Source organism: Nerophis ophidion, linkage group LG05 (genome assembly GCF_033978795.1).
Source record: "Nerophis ophidion isolate RoL-2023_Sa linkage group LG05, RoL_Noph_v1.0, whole genome shotgun sequence".
NCBI classification, from domain to species: domain Eukaryota; kingdom Metazoa; phylum Chordata; class Actinopteri; order Syngnathiformes; family Syngnathidae; genus Nerophis; species Nerophis ophidion.
This window is the reverse complement of record NC_084615.1, coordinates 30,009,765-30,030,718: the sequence shown is the minus strand read 5'-3', so window position 1 is coordinate 30,030,718 and position 20,954 is coordinate 30,009,765. Positions and strand designations below refer to the sequence as shown.

General features: G+C 38.7%; 1 protein-coding gene across 1 annotated transcript in view; it reads right to left on the bottom strand.

Moving 5' to 3' along the window:
- The window catches only part of armc2 (armadillo repeat containing 2), a 33,715-nt gene that overhangs the window by 9,745 nt on the left and 3,016 nt on the right, over positions 1–20,954 (bottom strand). The window contains exons 4-10 of the mRNA XM_061902149.1: positions 16,705–16,803; positions 16,021–16,208; positions 15,840–15,942; positions 15,557–15,771; positions 14,054–14,199; positions 13,869–13,968; positions 7,535–7,823 (exon numbers count right to left, since the gene is read on the bottom strand). Coding sequence (XP_061758133.1) covers positions 7,535–7,823; positions 13,869–13,968; positions 14,054–14,199; positions 15,557–15,771; positions 15,840–15,942; positions 16,021–16,208; positions 16,705–16,803 — 1,140 coding nt within the window. The remainder of the gene's footprint in view (positions 1–7,534; positions 7,824–13,868; positions 13,969–14,053; positions 14,200–15,556; positions 15,772–15,839; positions 15,943–16,020; positions 16,209–16,704; positions 16,804–20,954) is intronic.

Sequence of the window (20,954 nt, the reverse complement as noted above, 5' to 3'; positions counted from 1 at the left end):
AGTGGTTGCCTCTCATTTTTTTTAAGCAGCTGCTTCCTGCTGTGACATCACTGACTTAATGTGTTATGTTTTGATAGTGGCAACTCAACACTGCGTTTCACCTCGTGCAGTGTTCATTTTGACAACACTTTTTAATTTACTTTCAAATATAGTCTTTTGACAAAAATGTACTTTTGTCAAATATTAGTCATCTAAATTGATTTAGTTTTAGTCTAGTTTTAGCCAACAAAATTACATCACATTTTGGTCAGCTAAAATTACAGTAAATTTGTCGACTAAAATATAAAGTATAGAAGATAGGGCCTCTTCAAAGTTTATTTGAAAGTCAAGTACAGGCCAAAAGTTTGGACACACCTCATTCAATTAGTTCTCTTTATTTTCATGACTATTTACATTGTAGATTTTCACTGAAGGCATCAAACATATGAATGAACGCATGTGGAGTTATGTTCTTAAAAAAAAAAGGTGAAATAACTGAAAACATGTTCTATACTGTAGTTTCTTCAAAATAGCCACCCTTTGCTACTTTTTCGCACACTCTTGGCATTCTCTCGATGAGCTTGAAGAGGTTATCGCCTAAATTTTTTTGTATACTTCACAGGCGTGCTTAAAGCTCATCGAGAGAATGCCAAGAGTGTGCAAAGCAATAATTAAAGCAAAGGGTGGTTATTTTGAAGAAACTAGAATATAAAGTTAAATAACCACTGATAGTCACACACACACTAGCTGTGCATTTGACCCATCCCCCTGGTTCCGCCCCCTAGGGGGTGAGGGGAGCAGTGAGCAGCAGCGGTGGCCGCGCCCGGGAATCATTTTGGTGATTTAACCCCCAATTCCAAGTCTTGATGCAGAGTGCCAAGCAGAGAGGTAATGGGTCCCATTTTTATAGTCTTTGGGATGACTCAGGGTTTGAACTCATGACCTAGCCATCTCAGGGCGGACACTAACCATGTTTTCAGTTATTTCACATGTTTTTGTTAAGTACATAACTCCACATTCCATTCATAGTTTTGATGCCTTCAGTGACAAATTAGTTATGAAATTAAAGAAGGTGTGTCCAAACTTTTGGCCTGTACTGTACCTTTTTTTAGATAACCTGCAAAGCATTTGTTTAACTTAAAATTAGCATGATATTATGCTCAGTAATATGTCGCTCAACATGTCAATGCCAATAAATATCTTACAGGCAGTTTTTCAGATTTTTTTTACACAATGCCTCTGGCAATGCAGGTGTGTATGTGTGTTGTGAGACCGATCGAGTTACAAGGCATGCTTTCATCATAATTTAGTTAAAAGGTTCTTAACCTGGGTTCGATCGAACCCTAGGGGTTCGGTGAGTTGGCCTCAGGGGTTCGGCGGAGCCTCCACCGCGGAGGTCAACACACACCCGACTCATCGTGTAAATAAAAACTTCTCCCTATCAGCTTTATTATGGATACCCCAAAAGAATGTTCCCTCTAATGTTCCATCTGATTTGCAGGTGTGCAATTAGTTGTGAGTTCATGCACTGTGTTGGTTTTGTTCTTTGAACAAGGTGATGCTCATGCACGGTTCAGTTTGTGCACCAGTAAAAAAAAAACATAACTTTGTCTTGAATTTGAAACTTTTTTTCTTTTTTTTTTCACTACAGAAAGGTTCGGTGAATGCGTATATGAAACTGGTGAGGTTTGGTACCTCCAACAAGGTTAAAAACTACTGATTTAGTTGAAGCGGGACAACTGGAAAACGTAAACACAAATATGTGGCGTGGCAAATTTATCCATTTATTTTCTAACGCTAACAAGGGGGACTGAAGCATTTCATTTGTTAAAAAGTGGCCGCCTCAAATAAATAAATAGGAAACATCTAGAGATGTCCGATAATATCGGACTGCCAATATTATTAGCCGATAAATGCTTTGTAATGTAATATCGGAAATTATCGGTATCGGTTTCAAAATGATCAGTACCGGTTTCAAAAAGTACAATTTATGACTTTTTAAAATGCCGCTGTGTACACGGACGTAGGGAGAAGTACAAAGCGCCAAAAAAACTTAAAGCAGTGCGTGCCGGCCCAGTCACATAACATCTGTGGCTTTTGACACACACAAGTGAATGCAATGCATATTTGATCAACAGCCATACAGGTCACACTGAGGGTGGCCGTATAAAAAACTTTAACACTGTTACAAATATGCGCCACACTGTGAACCCACACCAAACAAGAATGACAAACATATTTCTGGAGAACATCCGCACCGTAACACAACAGACACAGCAGAAAAAAAAGCCAGAACCCCTTGCGGCACCAACTCTTCCGGTAAGCTACAATATACACCCCCACTACACCCTGCCCACCTCAACCTCCTCATGCTCTCTCTGGGAGAGCATGTCCCAAATTTCAAGCTGCTGTTTTTTGAGGCATATTTAAAAAAATAATGCACTTTGTTACTTCAATAATAAATATGGCAGTGCCATGTTGGCATTTTCTTCCATAACTTGAGTTGATTTATTTTGGAAAACCTTGTTAAATTGTTTAATGCATCCAGCGGGGCATCACAACAAAATTAGGCACAATAATAAGTTAATTCCATGACTGTATAAATCGGTGTCGGTAATTAAGAGTTGGACAATATCGGAATATCGGATATCGGCAAAAAAGCCATTATCTCTAGAAACATCCTTTCTTTATACTGTGTGTGTGACGTAAGCGCTTGGGACCACAACAAAAGTTGTCATGCATTTAAATTTACCATTAAATGAACATGAAAAATTCTTTGAGGCAGAAAAAATGACTGGATCATTTTTTTTGTAAATACGGTAGATAGAAATAGCTTTAACTTAGTTGCGTAGATGTCACGATCAAGACTCGCCTAGCATCAAAAATTAAATGTGTCTCCCAGGTGTACACATATGACAATGTGGAACAAGTTTAACTGTACATTTTGGTTTTGGCGGTGAGAAATCCAACTTCCTTAGGTAAGGTTGTGAGTTCAAACAAGGGCCGAGTCATACCAAAGACTATAAAAATGGGACCTATTCCCTCCCTGCTTGGCACTCAGCATCAAGGGTTGGAATTGGGGGTTAAATCACCGAAAATGAGTCCCGGGTGGCCACCGCTGCTGCCCACTGCTCCCCTCCCCTCCCAGGGGGTGATCAAGAGTGATGGGTCAAATGCAGAGCATAATTTCGCCACACCTAGTGTGTGTGATAATCATTGGTACTTTAACTTTAACAAGAAAAAACATCTAATTGGCTCTTCTTTGCAATTAACTCCCAGCCCCTCTTTCATATCCATGCTGTTAAAGAGCTGTGATTGGCTATATCCCAAAGTTGTCCCGCCCATCTACAAAACTAAATGAAATATGACTTTCGTCTTGTTTTTATTAATTGTGTGAAATATCCATTAATTTTGTATTTGTCTTAGTCAACGCGCTTTTGTTTTGATTTGTTATCGTCTTTTTTTCAGGAAAATAGGTTGTTGACGATAACTGGGGGACAGCCTGGTGTGGTTGGCAGAGTGGCTGTGCTAGCAAACTGAGGGTTCCTGGTTCAATATCCACTTTCTACCAACTTAGTCATGTCCATTGTGTCCTCGAGCAAGACACTTCACCCCTGCTCTTGATGGGTCGTGGTTAGGGCGTTGCATGGCAGCTCCCGCCATCAGTGTGTGAATGTGTGTGTGAATTATATATATATAGTCAAGAAAATAAGTATTTGAACACCCTGCTATTTTGCAAGTTCTCCCACTTAGAAATCATGGAGGGGTCTGAAATTTTTAAGGTGCATGTCCACTGTATGAGAGATAACTTAAAAAGAAAAATCCAGAAATCACAATCTAAGATTTTTTAACAACTTATTTGTGTGATACAGCTGAAAATAAGTATTTGAACACCTGTCTATCAGTTAGAATTCTGACCCTCAAAGACCGCTTAGTCCGCCTTTAAAAGTCCTCCTCCACTCCAATGTATTATCCTGAATCAGATGCACCTGTGTGAGGTCGTTAGCTGCATAAAGACACCTGTCCACCCCATACAATCAGTATGACCCAAACATTCAGCATGGCTAAGAGCAAACAGCTGTCCAAAGACACCAGAGACAAAATTATACAACTCCACAAGGATGGAAAGGGCTACAGAGAAATTGCCAAGCAGCTTGGTGAAAAAAGGTCCACTGTTGGAGCAATCATTAGAAAATGGTAAAAGCTAAACATGACGGTCAATCTCAATCGGAGTGGAGCCCCATGCAAGATATCACCTCGTGGGGTCTCAATGATGCTAAATTAGGTGAGGAATCAGCCCAGGACTACACGGCAGGACTTGGTCAATGACCTGAAAAGAGCTGGGACCACTGTTTCCATGGTCACTGTTGGTAATACACTAAGACGACATGGTTTGAAATCATGCATGGCACGGAAGGTTCCCCTGCTTAAACCAGCACATGTTAAGGCCCGTCTTAAGTTTTCCAATGACCCTTTGGATGATCCAGAGGAGTCATGAGAGAAAGTTTTGTGGACAGATGAGACCAAAAATTGACCATTTTGGTCATAATTCCACTATGTGTGTTTGAAGGAAAAAGAATGATGCGTACCATCCCAAGAACACCATCCCTACTGTGAAGCATGGGGGTGGTAGCATCATGCTTTGGGGGTGTTTTTCTGCTCATGGGACAGGACGACTGTACTGTATTAAGGAGAGGATGACTGCAGCCATGTATTGTGAAATTTTGGCCAAAATCATCCTTCCCTCAGTCAGATCATTGAAGATGAGTCGTGGTTGGATCTTCCAACATGACCATGACGCAAAGCACACAGCCAGGAAAACCAAGAAGTGGCTTTGTAGGAACCATATCAAGGTTCTGGAGTGGCCTAGCCGGTCTCCAGACCTAAATCCAATTGAAAATCTTTGGAGGCAGCTGAAAGTCTGTGTTACTCAACGACAGCCCAGAAACCTGACTGATCTAGAGAAGATCTGTGTGGAGGAGTGGGCCAAAATCCCTCCTGCAGTCTGTGCAAACCTGGTGAAGAACTACAGGAAACGTTTGACCTCTGTAATTGCAAACAAAGGCTACTCTACCAAATATTAATGTTGGTGTTCAAATACTTATTTTCAGCTTTATCACACAAATAAATTGTTATAAAAATCATAGATTGTGATTTTTGGATTTTTCTTTTTAGGTTATCCCTCATACATTGGACATGCACCTACCGTGAAAATTGCAGACTCCTAAGTGGGAGAACTTGCAAAATAGCAGGGAGTTCAAATACTTATTTTCTTGACTGTATATATATATATATATATATATATACATTTTCTACCGCGTATCAGCTATTTCAGCTACAATCGGGCAGAAGGCGGGGTATACCCTGGACAAGTCGCCACCTCATTGCAGGGATATATATATATATACATACATACACATATACATAAATACACATATACATACATATATACACATATACATACATACATACACATATACATACATACATATATACACATATATATACATACACATACATACACATATACATACATACATATATACACATATACATACATACATATATACACATATACGTACATACACATACACACACATATATATATATATATATATAAAAACATATATATATATATATATATATATATATATAAAAACATATACATATATATACATATATATGTACATATATATAAACATATATACCTGGAGGCGGGGCCTCACCTGCCATCATGGAAACAAAAAAATGTAAAAAGAAAAAAAAAATGTATATTGTTATATGTATCCAGTGATTATACTATGAAGTTATTTTTTATTTAACTTCACCAGTTTTAAATTATTATTTTTTCAAAATCGCTTAATTTTCACATTTGCCGTTAAAATACTGAGAATTACTTGCGGTGAGTCACAGCCAGCTGAGCCTCCCCGTCACCATGGATTGCGCAATGACTCAGCTAACTGCTGGCCTGCTGTGCAGTGAGACCGTATTGCTATATGAATTATATTAAACATTTCCATAGTTTCGTTAGCTGAGGTATATAATGTACAGTGTATTTGGTCAACAACTGTATGTGTGTAACGTATTTGTTGTGCTGGGTAATCATAAAACGGCTGCGAAGTTCGCACTGTGTGAGGCACCTGTTCTTCGGCCTCCTGGTGGTAGAGGGCGCTAGTGATCCCAGAGATCATTCTTGCACTACTCGGCTAGGCCTGGGGACATCTGAAGCCGGTATGTTTTAAAGTTGTCGTTTGCCTGCATATCGTAAAAAACAACCGTCCAGCATTTACAACTAATTGTAAACTTATAGGTGCCGACCATCAGGGCCGAGTTGCGACGAAAGAGTGTGTCGATGTTGAGATATTAAGCCGAGTAAGTGAATTCGTTTGCTAATAGTAGCTACTAGCCGTACCCATGTATTTTCTATGGGCGGTTAGCATCGGTTTTTAATCCTGTTTCCTCCAATGTTTCTGATCCGATTGAATTTATATGTATGTCGAGTCTTTATTTTGGCTACCTAAATATGGTGACTGAGTGTTGTAGCGTTTTAAGGCCATCTGCATTTTTTTATGCTACAGTAAAGATAATGAATGAACACTAACGCTGGAGCCCGGTTACACCTGTCATAGTGACAACACTGTGTACTGTCGTGTTTGTTATTTTGTACATACATGTGATTATTTGAGATTGTTAATGTTAGCAGTAATATCGCTAATAATGATAATAATAAGTGTAATTTATTTATACTATACTAGCTCAAGTACCTGCTACATTAAGTTAAATTACCAATGATTGTCACACACACACTAGGTGTGGTGAAATTTGTCCTCTGCATTTGACCCATCATCTTGTTCACCCCCTGGGAGGTGAGGGGAGCAGTGAGCAGCAGTGGCCGGGAATCATTTTTGGTGATTTAACCCCCAATTCCAACCCTTGATGCTGAGTGCCAAGCAGGGAAGAATGCTGGTATGAGCTTTTAAACATAACCCGTTAACTGCTGCCAATAAAATGGTGAATAAGATACCCTATAGGGTTCATATGTTTATAAATCTGATTGTGATGGAGTCAGTGCCTCACTAGCCATGAACATCATGTCACTAATATATATATATATATATATATATATATATATATATATATATATATATATATGCTTAGTGTTTCACTAAAGTTAGTTTTGTTTAACAGAACTTCTATAACTTTTAGATCATCCTCTTTGTATTCAGACTCAAAAATATAAGGTTCTGGATCACAATTTTTCACAAAGTAAATCATTGTTGGCTCTCACAGGGTATGCATGATTCACATTGTTGTTGGTGGGGAAGGGATCTGTAGTTGTGACCTCTACGTGATCACGTGACTGCATCCTCATTTTCTCCGTTAAGATTGACATTATTTTGATCATATCTACTTGCTCGCAAACTTGTGGTGAATGTGGAAATAGTGTCAAAGCACTTCGAGTACCTTGAAGGTAAAAAAGCGCTATACAAGTACAACCTATTTACCATTTACATAACTAAGAGGAGAATGATTAGTCAACGGAATGAACACTGACCTAGGGTCTCCATCAGCAGCTGGATGCAGTTTGTGTTGCTGGCCAGCGCGGCGCCCACATCAGGATGGATGCACATGTTGGCCAGCACCCGGACAAGCTTCACCAGCACATCCTCGCCATCCCGTGCGCTGGCAGCCGTGGGTTGCGGCGAGTCCTCCCTCAGCTGGTAGTCGTCGTACAGCCGCAAGAGGGTGTCCGCACACGCCTCGCAGCGGAAGAGCTTCTGCCGCGCCTCGTCACTCTTGGAGGTGAGATTGCCCAGCGTGAACAGCAGTCGCACGACCAGGTCCTGTGGGAGAGAGGGGATGCACTATGGTTAACTGTCAGGTCGTTAGGCATCTACACCATTACAAACTAGGACTCCAGTAATAAACACCTTGTTGAATGAATACCTGTCTCGTAATTTTTCAAATAATATTTATTAGGGAAATCATAATACAGGTACTGAAAAAACACAGTTTTGTTTTGTTTGAATTGTTTTGATAGTTTGGTGGAATTCCAGAAATAGCCAATTCTGCACAAAGCGTCAACTTAAAATTTAGTGCATCCGCAAGATGTTTCAAAAATATTAATCCAGTGGGCTTTCAGACATGGAAAGGACCAGAATATGCGTGTCATGTTTGCATGAGTCAGTTGACATTGATTACATGTAGAGTAGAGTAGTGGTCGAAGGTTTACATAAAGAACATAATGTCATGGCTGTCTGGAGTTTCCAATAATTTCCACAACTCTTGTTTTTTTTTATGATAGAGTGATTGGAGCACTTACTTGTTGGTCACAAAAAACATTCATGAAGTTTGGTTCTTTTATGAATGTACTATGGGTCTACTGAAAATGTGACCAAATCTGCTGGGTCAAAAGTATACATACAGCAATGTTAATATTTGCTTACATGTCCCTTGGAAGGTTTCACTGCAATAAGGCGCTTTTGGTAGCCATCCACAAGCTTCTGGCAGAATTCTTGACCACTACCCTTGACAGAATTGGTGCAGTTCAGCTAAATTTGTTGGTTTTCTGAAATTGACTTGTTTCTTCAGCATTGTCTGCATGTTCTTAAAATGTAGTTTGAGTCAGGACTTTGGGAAGGCCATTCTAAAACCTTAATTCTAGCCTGCTTTAGCCATTCCTTTACCACTTTTGACGTGTGTTTGGGGTCATTGTCCTGTTGGAACACCCAACTGCAGCCAACACCCAATCTCCGGATATCAGGTTGTCCTGAAGAAATTGGAGGTAATACTCCTTTTTCATTGTCCCATTTACTCTCTGTAAAGCACCAGTTCTATTGGCAGCAAAACAGGCCCAGAGCATAATACTACCACCACCATTTTTGGCAGAAGGCTTGGTGTTCCTGAGATTATCCAAACACATTGCTGGGTATTGTGGCCAAACAGCTCAATTTTTGTTTCATCTGACCACAGAACTTCCTTCCAAGAAGGTCTTAACTTTGTCCATGTGATCAGCAGCAAACCTTGGAAGAGCCTTAAGGTGTCGCTTCTGGAGCAAGGGCTTCCTTCTTGCATGGTAGCCTCTCAGTCCATGGCGATGCAAAACACGCTTGACTGTGGACACTGACATCTGTGTTCCAGCAGCTTCCAATTCATTGCAGACCTGATTTTTGGTGGTTCTCGGTTGACTCTTGATCATCCTGAACAATTTCCTATTAGTAGCCGGTGATAGCTTGTGTTTTCTCCCTGATCGTGGCACTGACCAAACATTGCTATGCACTTTATACTTACGAACAATTGTCTGCAGGGTTGCTTTGGGACCTTAAGCTGCTTTGAAATGGCTTCAAGTCATGTATAAGTCAATGATTCATTTTTTTCAGATCTGTGCTGAGTTCCTTTGATTTTCCCATTGTCGCCTTTGTAACCGGGTGTAATGACTGCCTCACATGAGCCCTAATTAAATGGGCCCAGAGAAGACAACAGATGTTGTCAATCATAATTACTCACATGAAGTTAAGAGGCCATGCCATGAAGCTAATTTGATTTGATTGTAACTTTTCTACATTACCAAAATTGATAATGTATGTTGCTGTATCTATACTTTTGATCCGGCAGATTTGGTCACATTTTCAGTAGACCCATAATAAATTCATAAAAGAAACAAACTACTTGAATTTTTTTTGTGACCAACAAGTATGTGAACCAATCACTCTATAACAAAAAAATAAGAGTCGTAGAAATTATTGGAAACTCAAGACAGCCATGACATTATGTATATTATGTAGAGCTTTAACTTACACTTACAGTTGTAGCGACAAACTGTATTTAGTGACAGTGGTTTTCTGAAGTATTTCTGAGCCCATGTGGTGATATCCTTTAGAGATTGATGTCGGTTTTTGATACAGTGCCGTCTGAGGGATCGAAGGTCACTATCATTCAATGTTGGTTTCCGGCCATGCCGCTTATGTGGAGTGATTTCTCCAGATTCTCTGAACCTTTTGATAATATTAATGGCCATATATGTTGAAATCCTTAAATTTCTTGCAGTTGCACTTTGAGAAACGCTGTTCCTAAACTGTTTGACTATTTGCTCACGAAGTTGTGGACAAAGGGGTGTACCTCGCCCCATCCTTTCTTGTGAAAGACTGAGCATTTTTTGGGAAGCTGTTTTTATACCCAATCATGGCACCCACCTGTTCCCAATTAGCGGGGGATGGGATGTTCCAAATAAGTGTTTGATGAGCATTCCTCAACTTTATCAGTATTTATTGCCACCTTTCCCAACTTCTTTGTCACGTGTTGCTGGCATCAAATTCTAAAGTTAATGATTATTTTCACACAAATAAAATATTTATCAGTCTGAACATCAAATATGTTGTCTTTGTAGCATATTCAACTGAATATGGGTTGAAAATGATTTGCAAATCATTGTATTCCGTTTATATTTACATCTAACACAATTTCCCAACTCATATGGAAACGGGGTTTGTATTTGCAATATTGGAAAGTTTAGAGTGAGTAAAATGTATGTGATGAACATCCTTAAACTGTAGTAGATTAAGCTTTGAACAAATGTGCTATCATTTATTTGTATCAATTCAGATTTCCCGACATTGTCATCCAAAACGTTACCAAATTCTGTTTCTCAGTCTTTTCTGATTCTGTCAAAAGATGTCTCTTTAAGATGGGGAATTAGGATACACATTTTTGAAATGATGCCTTTCTGATTTATGGGGATCTCCAAAAGTGAGTCTATTACAGATTGAGGTGGACTACTTGGAAAAGAGCTGTTATGTAATTTAGCAAACGGATTTGAAAATAACGAATTAGGTGAGAGTTAGGGAAATTTAACTTTTCACATAGTTCACTGAAGCTAGCGAAGACATTGCTTAATATTAAGGTCACTTAATCTTACCAGGCCTGAGCTCTGCCACAGGGAAAAGGCTTTATCCGTGTTTGGAGGAAGAAATAGATAGTTATTAGGAATGGGGCTGTCGTTAGATAATCCTCGGAGTCCAAAAGTGCATTTAAATTGATACCAAATTCTAAGAGTAGAGATAACAATTGGGATACACGTAAACTGAGATGATCGAAAAGGCAGTTTGGATGTAGTTTTAATCAAAACGGAGCCATACTATCTTTCTCAAGGCACAATTCTTACATAACATATGATAAATATGTTATGTAAGCTGTTACATTTACTGTAATATTGTGCATGGTAATTGTTATATATTTTATATATGATATAATCTATCATAATATAACAGTATATATAATATACTGTACATATATTATGTAAATATTACATATATGCTACTACGGTACAATTTTGGTGTATTTTACACCTACATTGTCCTTTCCATCCTTACACTTTCCATCCTTTGTAACTGAGCTACTGTGTGGAACAATTTCCCTTGTGGATCATTAAAGTTTGTCGAAGTCTAAGTCTAAATTGTTCAAGTGTACCTACTGTTGTGAACTAAAAGTACATTAATAGCAGAATGTCGAGTCGCGCTACTTTCGACCTGCTTTCCTTTGCTCAGGTGTACCAAATTATCTCATACTTCTCAAAGGGGGCGACTGTTAACTACTTGCACGTCCACTTCGTGCCCCCGTGCTGATGTTTGTGTCATATGGCAACACATAATTCTCAGTCACATAAGCGTGCAGTGACAGGTAAGAGGAGAGGACAAACTGTGTTGTCAGGAGTGTGTATGTGAAAGTGTTATCCCCCTAGCATACTCAAGGGAGGGGCCCACATTTGTTCTATTATTGTACTTTTTGGATACTTCTTGGCTGGGTCATCTTATCTGGATTAATAGATGTCAACACTTCTTGACAAATGTGCTTGGACACGCTGTACACAAACAACTCGATGGAAAAGAAAACAGGAACACTGCTGAAGCTCATCTGTTTAAGCTAAGAAACTGCAAACTATTGATGGGTAAGTGATGCCCCAGTAAGTGTGGCACACTCACTACCTGTATTGACAATGCACTTGTAAACTGTTATTGATTCATAAAGGTCATCTGCTGAATTGACAAAGTCACAACATACTAAACCACATGTCAACATAAAAAGACCATTTTTAAAAGGAATTAACTCTTTGAATCACATTTTATGTCAACATAAGGGATCGATCTTATATGTCCACGTTGGCTAATGCGAGCACTTTTCAGTAGAAGAAAAACCGTAAACCCGACCGACTGAGGCAGGTTTCACTGAACTTCTCCACTACTAATAGATTTTTTTTGGTGTATTAGTTATATGTAAAAACCACTAACACATTTTCCCATTGGCTGCTGCAATAGTAGTAGCTAATGATAGGTAAATGTCGCCTAATTAATGGGTAAATGTCGCCTAATTGAGTGTGTGGCACAATCACTAGCTGTATTGACACCATGGGCAAGTCGCCACCTCATAAAATGTCCCCAAGAAAATATATTTGAGTATTATATAATATATATTTTATATGATATATATATAATATGAGTATATATTTTATCAGCATCAAGGGTTGGAATTGGGGGTTAAATGACCAAAATGATAACCGGGTACGACCGCCGTTGCTGTTCACGGCGCCCCTCACCTCCCAGGGGGTGATAAAAGGGTATAGGGTCAAATACAGAGGATAATTTCACCACAACTAGTGTGTGTGTGACAATCATTGGTACTTTAACCCATATATATATATATATATATATATATATATATATATATATATATATATATATATATATATATATATATATATATATATATATGTATATGTAGGTGTGGGAAAAATCACAAGACTACTTCATCTCTACAGACTGTTTCATGAGGGGTTCCCTCAATCATCAGGAGATGATTGAGGGATGATTGAGGGAACCCCTCATGAAACAGTTCTGTAGAGATGAAGTAGTCTTGTGATTTTTCCCACACCTACATATTGCGCTCCACCACGGTATCAAGCACTATTCTCTGGATAATCCAATCAAGATTATATATATATATATATACATATATATATATATATATATATATATATATATATATATATGATTATATATATATATATACATATATATATATATATATATATATATATATATATATATATACACACAGTATTTATAATATAGATATACATATATATGTACACATACATACATATATATATATATATATTTACTACTAATATACAAATATATAAAATAATATATACATGTATAATATATATCATATATGTATATATACACATTTATATACATATATATCAATCAATCAATGTTTACTTATATAGCCCTAAATCACTAGTGTCTCAAAGGGCTGCACAAACCACTACGACATCCTCGGTAGGCCCACATAAGGGCAAGGAAAACTCACACCCAGTGGGACATCGGTGACAATAATGACTATGAGAACCTTGGAGAGGAGGAAAGCAATGGAATATGTACATACACATACATACATATTTATATATTTACTATTAACATACAAATAGATAAAATAATATATAAATGTATAATATATATTATATATGTATATATATGCACATGATTAAAAAATATATATTTTAAATGAATAAGAAAGGATTATGAAACAACTCTGGTCAACAAGCCAAATAGTAAACAGGAAATTTAGTGCAGCTCCCTTATTTGTTGCTATAAAATCAAAATAACCCCTCACTTCGTATTTTTTCTTTTTCTTTGTTTCATTTAGATTGATGATGGAGATGTAACGCGATGTCAAAAGTTACACACCACTCTTTCAACTTCTTTTTGTACAAACTGTCACTCGTGAGCCAAAGCAAGGATTTCCTGATAAACAGTTTCTCGCTTGGCCAAAAGACACAGCAGCTGTATCGGTCACATGTTTTTTGGATGTGAGGACACCCACCGACTCACCTGTTTTTGGTGATGCTTGCTCAAGAGTTCTAAAAATAGTTGGTAACAGTCTGGGGTCTCAGCCAGTGAGAGGCGACCCTCCGCATAAGAGGAGAGTTTACTGATGAGGAGAAAGCACCGCAATAAGCACATTGTCTCATAACGAACACACGTGGGCCCAGTTCTTTCTATCAAATGAGTGCTACCTGAAGATTCTAGAAACATTGGTGCAGACATCTTGGTCCTGGCTATGGCGCTGCAGCACCAAGCAAAGCTGTGACATCAGCGAGTAGGAGACGAAGAGCGAGCGGGCCTCAGGGTGATCAGCAAGGTTCCTCATGGTGGCAGTCAGCTAAAAAGGTCAAAATTCAGACAGCGGAGGTTAGCAAGGACCACATGTGACCCCATTATTTGATATTCATTGTAGTCAAGGCTAAATCAATGCCCAAATACTTTGACTTAATTGTATCTGCAATGGTCTACAATTAAGTAATATAAGTATATAAAAAAATAATGTTTCTTCATTTGTTAGTGTAAAGAGCTGTGCCACATGGCAAAACTAAAGATGTTTGGTGGGGCCAACTTCTGTGGTCCACATCAATCATTTTGGGGTATGATACAAGTAGCCAAGGGTATATTTCTGGTATGAAGCCGCCAAACTATGCATTGTATGGGATGTAAACACAAACGCAATAATATTGGGAAAATTTGCTTGAGCCAAAAAAACATGTATAATACAATATTACATGATTGGTGTGTGTTGGCTTGAATATGGGGGTAATCAGAGTGCAGCCTGGAGGCCATTGTGGCCTGCATCTCATGGTAAAAATACAATTTCTTATAAAAATAAAGCAGTAACCACAAAACTGGGGGGAAAAGGGGCAAAATGTTGTAATATAACGGAAAAAAGTTTAAATGGTACTGCTAGTATTAAACAAAGCTGACATACAGGCTATTTATTTATTCAAATATACCTTAGCACATCGAATTGATTTACAAAATGAAAAATATAAAAATGGCCCTGCATCATTTGATTTTTAAGTATGTATTCCCAAGGTAAACATAGGTTTGGTCACCCTTCCTTCAAAACCGCTTTAAAACAACACCTCCAGGCAACTTCAACCCTTTACTAATACCCTCCTCCATTCACATCCCATCTCCCCGGATTGTAAATAACCTAATGTAAATAATCAAATGTATTTCTAATGTATATACTTGTTCTTATCCAAATGTATTTCTAATGTATATACTCGTTCTTATGCTATCTGAACTCACCATGTTCTCTGCTAGCTGTACATATCCTACCAAGTAAGACCTACACTGTTTCAATGTCCATTTCTCTGTTGACGCAATTGTTGATGACTGAAGTACTGATATCAACCAAAGCTCCTCATCCCACCCCCCGGATTGTAAATAATGTAAATAATTCAATGTATATACTATGATGATTAACCTGTGTGATGACTGTGTTATGCTGATAGTATATATTTGTACCATGAATTGATTAACGTGGACCCCGACTTAAACAAGTTGAAAAACTTATTCGGGTGTTACCATTTAGTGGTCAATTGTACGGAATATGTACTGAACTGTGCAATCTACTAATAAAAGTTTCAATAACTCAATCAATCAAACCCCTGGCTTAAATGGTTGCCAATTACGACCCCTTGTGGCTGTGGGCAGCATTGCAATAACATCAGAGCACGCACCTGTACAAAGATGTGTCTGGCCATTTTGAAGTAAGCGTCCTCAACTCTGCAGAGTTTTTTTATGAACTTCTGTGCCACTCTCATACAGTTTTTGTCCAACAATCGGCGTACAATCGCAGCGTTTCCTGAGAGAAACTTAAGCGTGCCGACACAGTAAAACAACGCTTCTCCAGAAGCAGACACCTCCTCGCGAAGCAGCATCCCGAGCAGCAGGTCTAAACGGAAAGGAACCAGCCACAGTTAACAACCATGTGGTGCGCTCATAAGACAGAATTGCATTCACCTATGACTGAACTGTCCTGGAAGAGAACGTCATTTTCTTCATTGCGACTAATTTGGAAGACAAGCTTACAGATGTTGAGCAGATTGTTCCCACTGACACACAACTACAAAAAAAGATGCCACAGCAAAAATACACACACTTTTGTTAATAAGCATCCGAATTGAGAACTTTGAGGACTCACGGCGAGGCAGAGCTCGGCGACATGAAGATCGAGCCGCGAAGAGTTGAGGTCAATGAGCCCAAACAGCGTCCGCAACACAGTGGAGCGCTTCTTGCAGCCATAATGGCCCAGCATGCCGGCCTCTGCCAAGGTGTCATGGAGACTGATGCACAAGTTGCACAGATGCTCCAGGGAGGTCTCAGAGCAGCCTGGGGGATTGCATTGAAAATATGTTTCTACTAAGCATAAATCTATGTAGACAAAAGTGAAAAAAACAACAGTATTGCGTTACAAGAACATCCTCCCCTTTCTAGTAAACTTTAACAGAGCTGCACAATTTCATGGCTCCAATGTGAATGCAGAGGAAGAAAAAAAGTGAGACCAGTTTTTTTTGTTGAGGTTAAAATAAGAATTCCTAAGGCTGCTTGCCTGACTGCGGTATCAAAGTTTGCCGCATTTGGTAGAAGACACCTTTAACACATTTAACAGAGATCTTAAAATACTAATATGAAATGGAAGGGGATTTAAATAAATATAGAAATTATATCCAAAGGTTAAATTATTTAGTTTCTCTTTTGAAAAGAGTGTTGCTCTCTTTGGGGGAACTTCTTCACTGATGAGATCAACTGGGGGTTGAGGTAAACCTCATAAAAAAAGTTCCAGAGTTATCCATTTGACCTCAATATCACTTTTTGTTTCTCTTACCACATGCAGCTGCAGCTTTTATCTGCTGGAGAAGAGGCGCTATCCTATCCCACTTAGATTCTACATCTGTGCTTGTGTTCTTCTTTCCATCGCACAAATCTGAAAAGCAGAAAGACAACGCTGCTTGTTAGTAGGCAGCATGAAAACTAAATTCCATCCATCCATTTTCTACCGCTTATTCCCTTTGGGGTCACGGGGGGCGCTGGTGCCTATCTCAGCTACAATCGAGCGGAAGGCTGGGTACACCCTGGACAAGTCGCCACCTCATCGCAAGGCATGTGTATACATATATATACATATATATATATATATATATATACATATACATACATATACACATTTATATATGTACATATATGTATACACACATATATATATATATGTATATATATAGTGTATATATATATACTATATATACACATATATACATATACACATTTATATATGTACATATATGTATACACACACATATATATATATATATATATATATATATATATATATATATATATATACACACAGTGGGGCAAAAAAGTATTTAGTCAGCCACCGATTGTGCAAGTTCTCCCACTTAAAATGATGACAGAGGTCTGTAGTTTTTATCATAGATACACTTCAACTGTGAGAGACAGAATGTGAAAAAAAAATCTAGGAATTCACATTGTAGGAATTTTAAAGAATTTATTTGTAAATTATGGTGGAATATAAGTATTTCGTCACCCTTTCAAAGTTCTCACTGATGGAAGGAGGTTTTGGCTCAAAATCTCATGATACATGGCCCCATTCATTCTTTCCTTAACACAGATCAGTCGTCCTGTCCCCTTAGCAGAAAAACATCCCCAAAGCATGATGTTTCCACCCCCCATGCTTCACAGTAGGTGTGGTGTTCTTGGGATGCAACTCAGTACTCTTCTTCCTCCAAACACGACGAGTGGAGTTTATACCAAAAAGTTGTATTTTGCTTTAATCTGACCACATGACATTCTCCCAACCCTCTGCTGTATCATCCATGTGCTCTCTGGCAAACTTCAGACGGGCCTGGACATGCACTGGCTTAAGCAGGGGGACACGCCTGGCACTGCAGGATTTGATTCCCTGTCGGGGTCGTGCGTTACTGATGGTAACCTTTGTTACTTTGGTCTCAGCTCTCTGCAGGTCATTCACCAGGTCCCCCCGTGTGGTTCTGGAATTTTTGCTCAGCGTTTTCATGATCATTTTGACCCCACGGGTTGAGATCTTGCGTGGAGCCCCAGATCGAGGGAGATTATCAGTGGTCTTGTATGTCTTCCATTTTCTAAAAATTGCTCCCACAGTTAATTTTTTTAACACCAAGCTGCTTGCCTATTGTAGATTCACTCTTCCCAGTCTGGTGCATGTCTACAATTATTTTCCTGGTGTCCTTCGACAGCTCTTTGGTCTTGGCCATAGTGGAGTTTGGAGTCTGACTGTTTGAGGCTGTGGAAAGGTGTCTTTTATACGGATAACGAGTTCAAGCAGGTTCCATTAATACAGGTAACGAGTGGAGGACAGAAGAGCTTCTTAAAGAAGAAGTTACAGGTCTGTGAGAGCCAGAGATCTTCCTTGTTTGAAGTGAACAAATACTTATTTTCAACTAAAATTTACAAATACATTCCTTAGAATTCTTACAATGGGAATTCCTGGATTTTTTTCACATTCTGTCTCTCACAGTTGAAGTGTACCCATGATGAAAATTACAGACCTCTGCCATCATTTTAAGTGGGAGAACTTGCACAATCGGTGGCTGACTAAATACTTTTTTGCCCCACTGTACATACATACATACATATATAAATACTTAGATATATATATATACTGTATATACAAACCCCGTTTCCATATGAGTTGGGAAATTGTGTTAAATGTAAAAATAAACGGAAAACAATGACAAACATAGCAAATCCTTTTCAACCCATATTCAATTGAATGCACTACAAAGAAAAGATATTTGATGTTCAAACTCATAAACTTTATTTTTTTACAAATAATAATTAACTTAGAATTTCATGGCTGCAAAACGTGCCAAAGTAGTTGGGAAAGGGCATGTTCACCACTGTGTTACATCACCTTTTCTTTTAACAACACTCAATAAACGTTTGGGAACTGAGGAAACTAATTGTTGAAGCTTTGAAAGTGGAATTCTTTCTCATTCTTGTTTTATGTAGAGCTTCAGTCGTTCAACAGTCCGGGGTCTCCGCTGTCGTATTTTACGCTTCATAATGCGCCACACATTTTTGATGGGAGACAGGTCTGGACTGCAGGTGGGCCAGAAAAGTACCCGCACTCATTTTTTACGAAGCCACGCTGTTGTAACACGTGCTAAATGTGGCTTGGCATTGTCTTTCTGAAATAAGCAGGGGCATCCATGAAAAAGACGGCGCTTAGATGGCAGCATATGTTGTTCCAAAACCTGTATGTAACTTTCAGCATTAATAGTGCCTTCACAGATGTGAAAGTAACCAATGCCTTGGGCACTAATGCACCCCCATCACAGATGCGGGCTTTTGAACTTTGCGTCGATAACAGTCTGGATGGTTTGCTTCCCCTTTCGTCCGGATGACACGATGTCGAATATTTCCCCCAAAAATTTGAAATGTGGACTCGTCAGACCACAGAACACTTTTCCAATTTGCATCAGTCCATCTTAGATGATCTCGGGCCCAGAGAAGCCGGTGGCGTTTCTGGCTGTTGTTGATAAATGGCTTTCGCTTTGCATAGTAGAGCTTTAACGTGCACTTACAGATGTAGCAACAAACTGTATATAGTGACAGTGGCTTTCTGAAGTGTTCCTGAGCCCATGTGGTGATATCATTTAGAGATTGAGGTCGGTTTTTGATACAGTGCCATCTGAGGGATCGAAGGTCACTGTCATTCAATGTTGGTTTCCAGCCATGCCGCTTACGTGGCGTGATTTCTCCAGATTCTCTGAACCTTTTGATGATAAAATGGACCATAGATGTTGAAATCCCTAAATTTCTTGCAATTGCACTTTGAGAAACGTTGTTCTTAATCTGTTTTGACTATTTGCTCACGCAGTTGTGGACAAAGGGGTGTACCTTGCCCCATCCTTTCTTGTGAAAGACTGAGCATTTTTCGGGAAGCTGTTTTTATACCCAATCATGGCACCCTCCTGTTCCCAATTAGCCTGCACACCTGTGGGATGTTCCAAATAAGTGTTTGATGAGCATTCCTCAACTTTATCAGTATTTATTGCCACCTTTCCCAACTTCTTTGTCACGTGTTGCTGGCATCAAATTCTAAAGGTAATGATTAATTGCAAAAAAAAAAGTGTTTATCATTTTGAACATCAAATATGTTGTCTTTGTAGCATATTCAACTAAATATGGGTTGAAAATGATTTGCAAATCATTGAATTCCGTATATATTTACATCTAACACAATTTCCCAACTTATATGGAAACAGGGTTTGTAATTAGTTACTATGGTAATCTAAGTCACAGCAGCTCAGACGAGGCACCAAGCAGTGTTGGTGGTGAGTGTTTCCACAGAGTGTTTCCATTGCGGCCAGCCTGAAATGCAGGTGTCAGGGACAGACGCGGAAGGAGATTTTTACAACAAAGTTCTAAAGCTTAGATATAGCGGATATATCAGAATGTAGGTGCGTTTTTTTGCTTTTTCGCGTTCATATTCGCTGTTTGTTGCATTTTTCTTGGGTTTCGCTTGATTGTAAAATATGTCGATCGAGAGGGGGTGTGACGCTCATATGTTGTCAATATTCCGTGTTTTATCGTTCATAGTTTATAGTGTAAATCACACATACCTTATTTTCATGTACATTCTGGGTGTCTCATTCAGTAAAAAAATTTAAAATTCCATTGTTTTTTTAGGGGGTCCGTCATAACGTTTTTAGCATTCAGTCAGACATTATTGTGAAGTCTGTATTAGTGTTCCTAAAAATCCGATATACCGGCCCCCAGAAACATGTTTCCTCTAAATTTGGCCGCGAGTCAAAATAATTGCCCAGGCCTGATTCCAGAAAACACGGAGTGAAACATTCTACCTCTTGTGCAAAACACAAATGCGTAAAATGACGTAACACATTATGATGACTAGTAAAACATTTAAAATGACTCCCTAAACACAACAAACAACTTCTAAAACATTAAAATGACTCTAAAACACATAAAATGACTCCTAAGAGATGCACAGTGACATCTAAAACATAAATTACTTCTAAAACACTTAACAAGACTCGTAAAACACGTAATAAG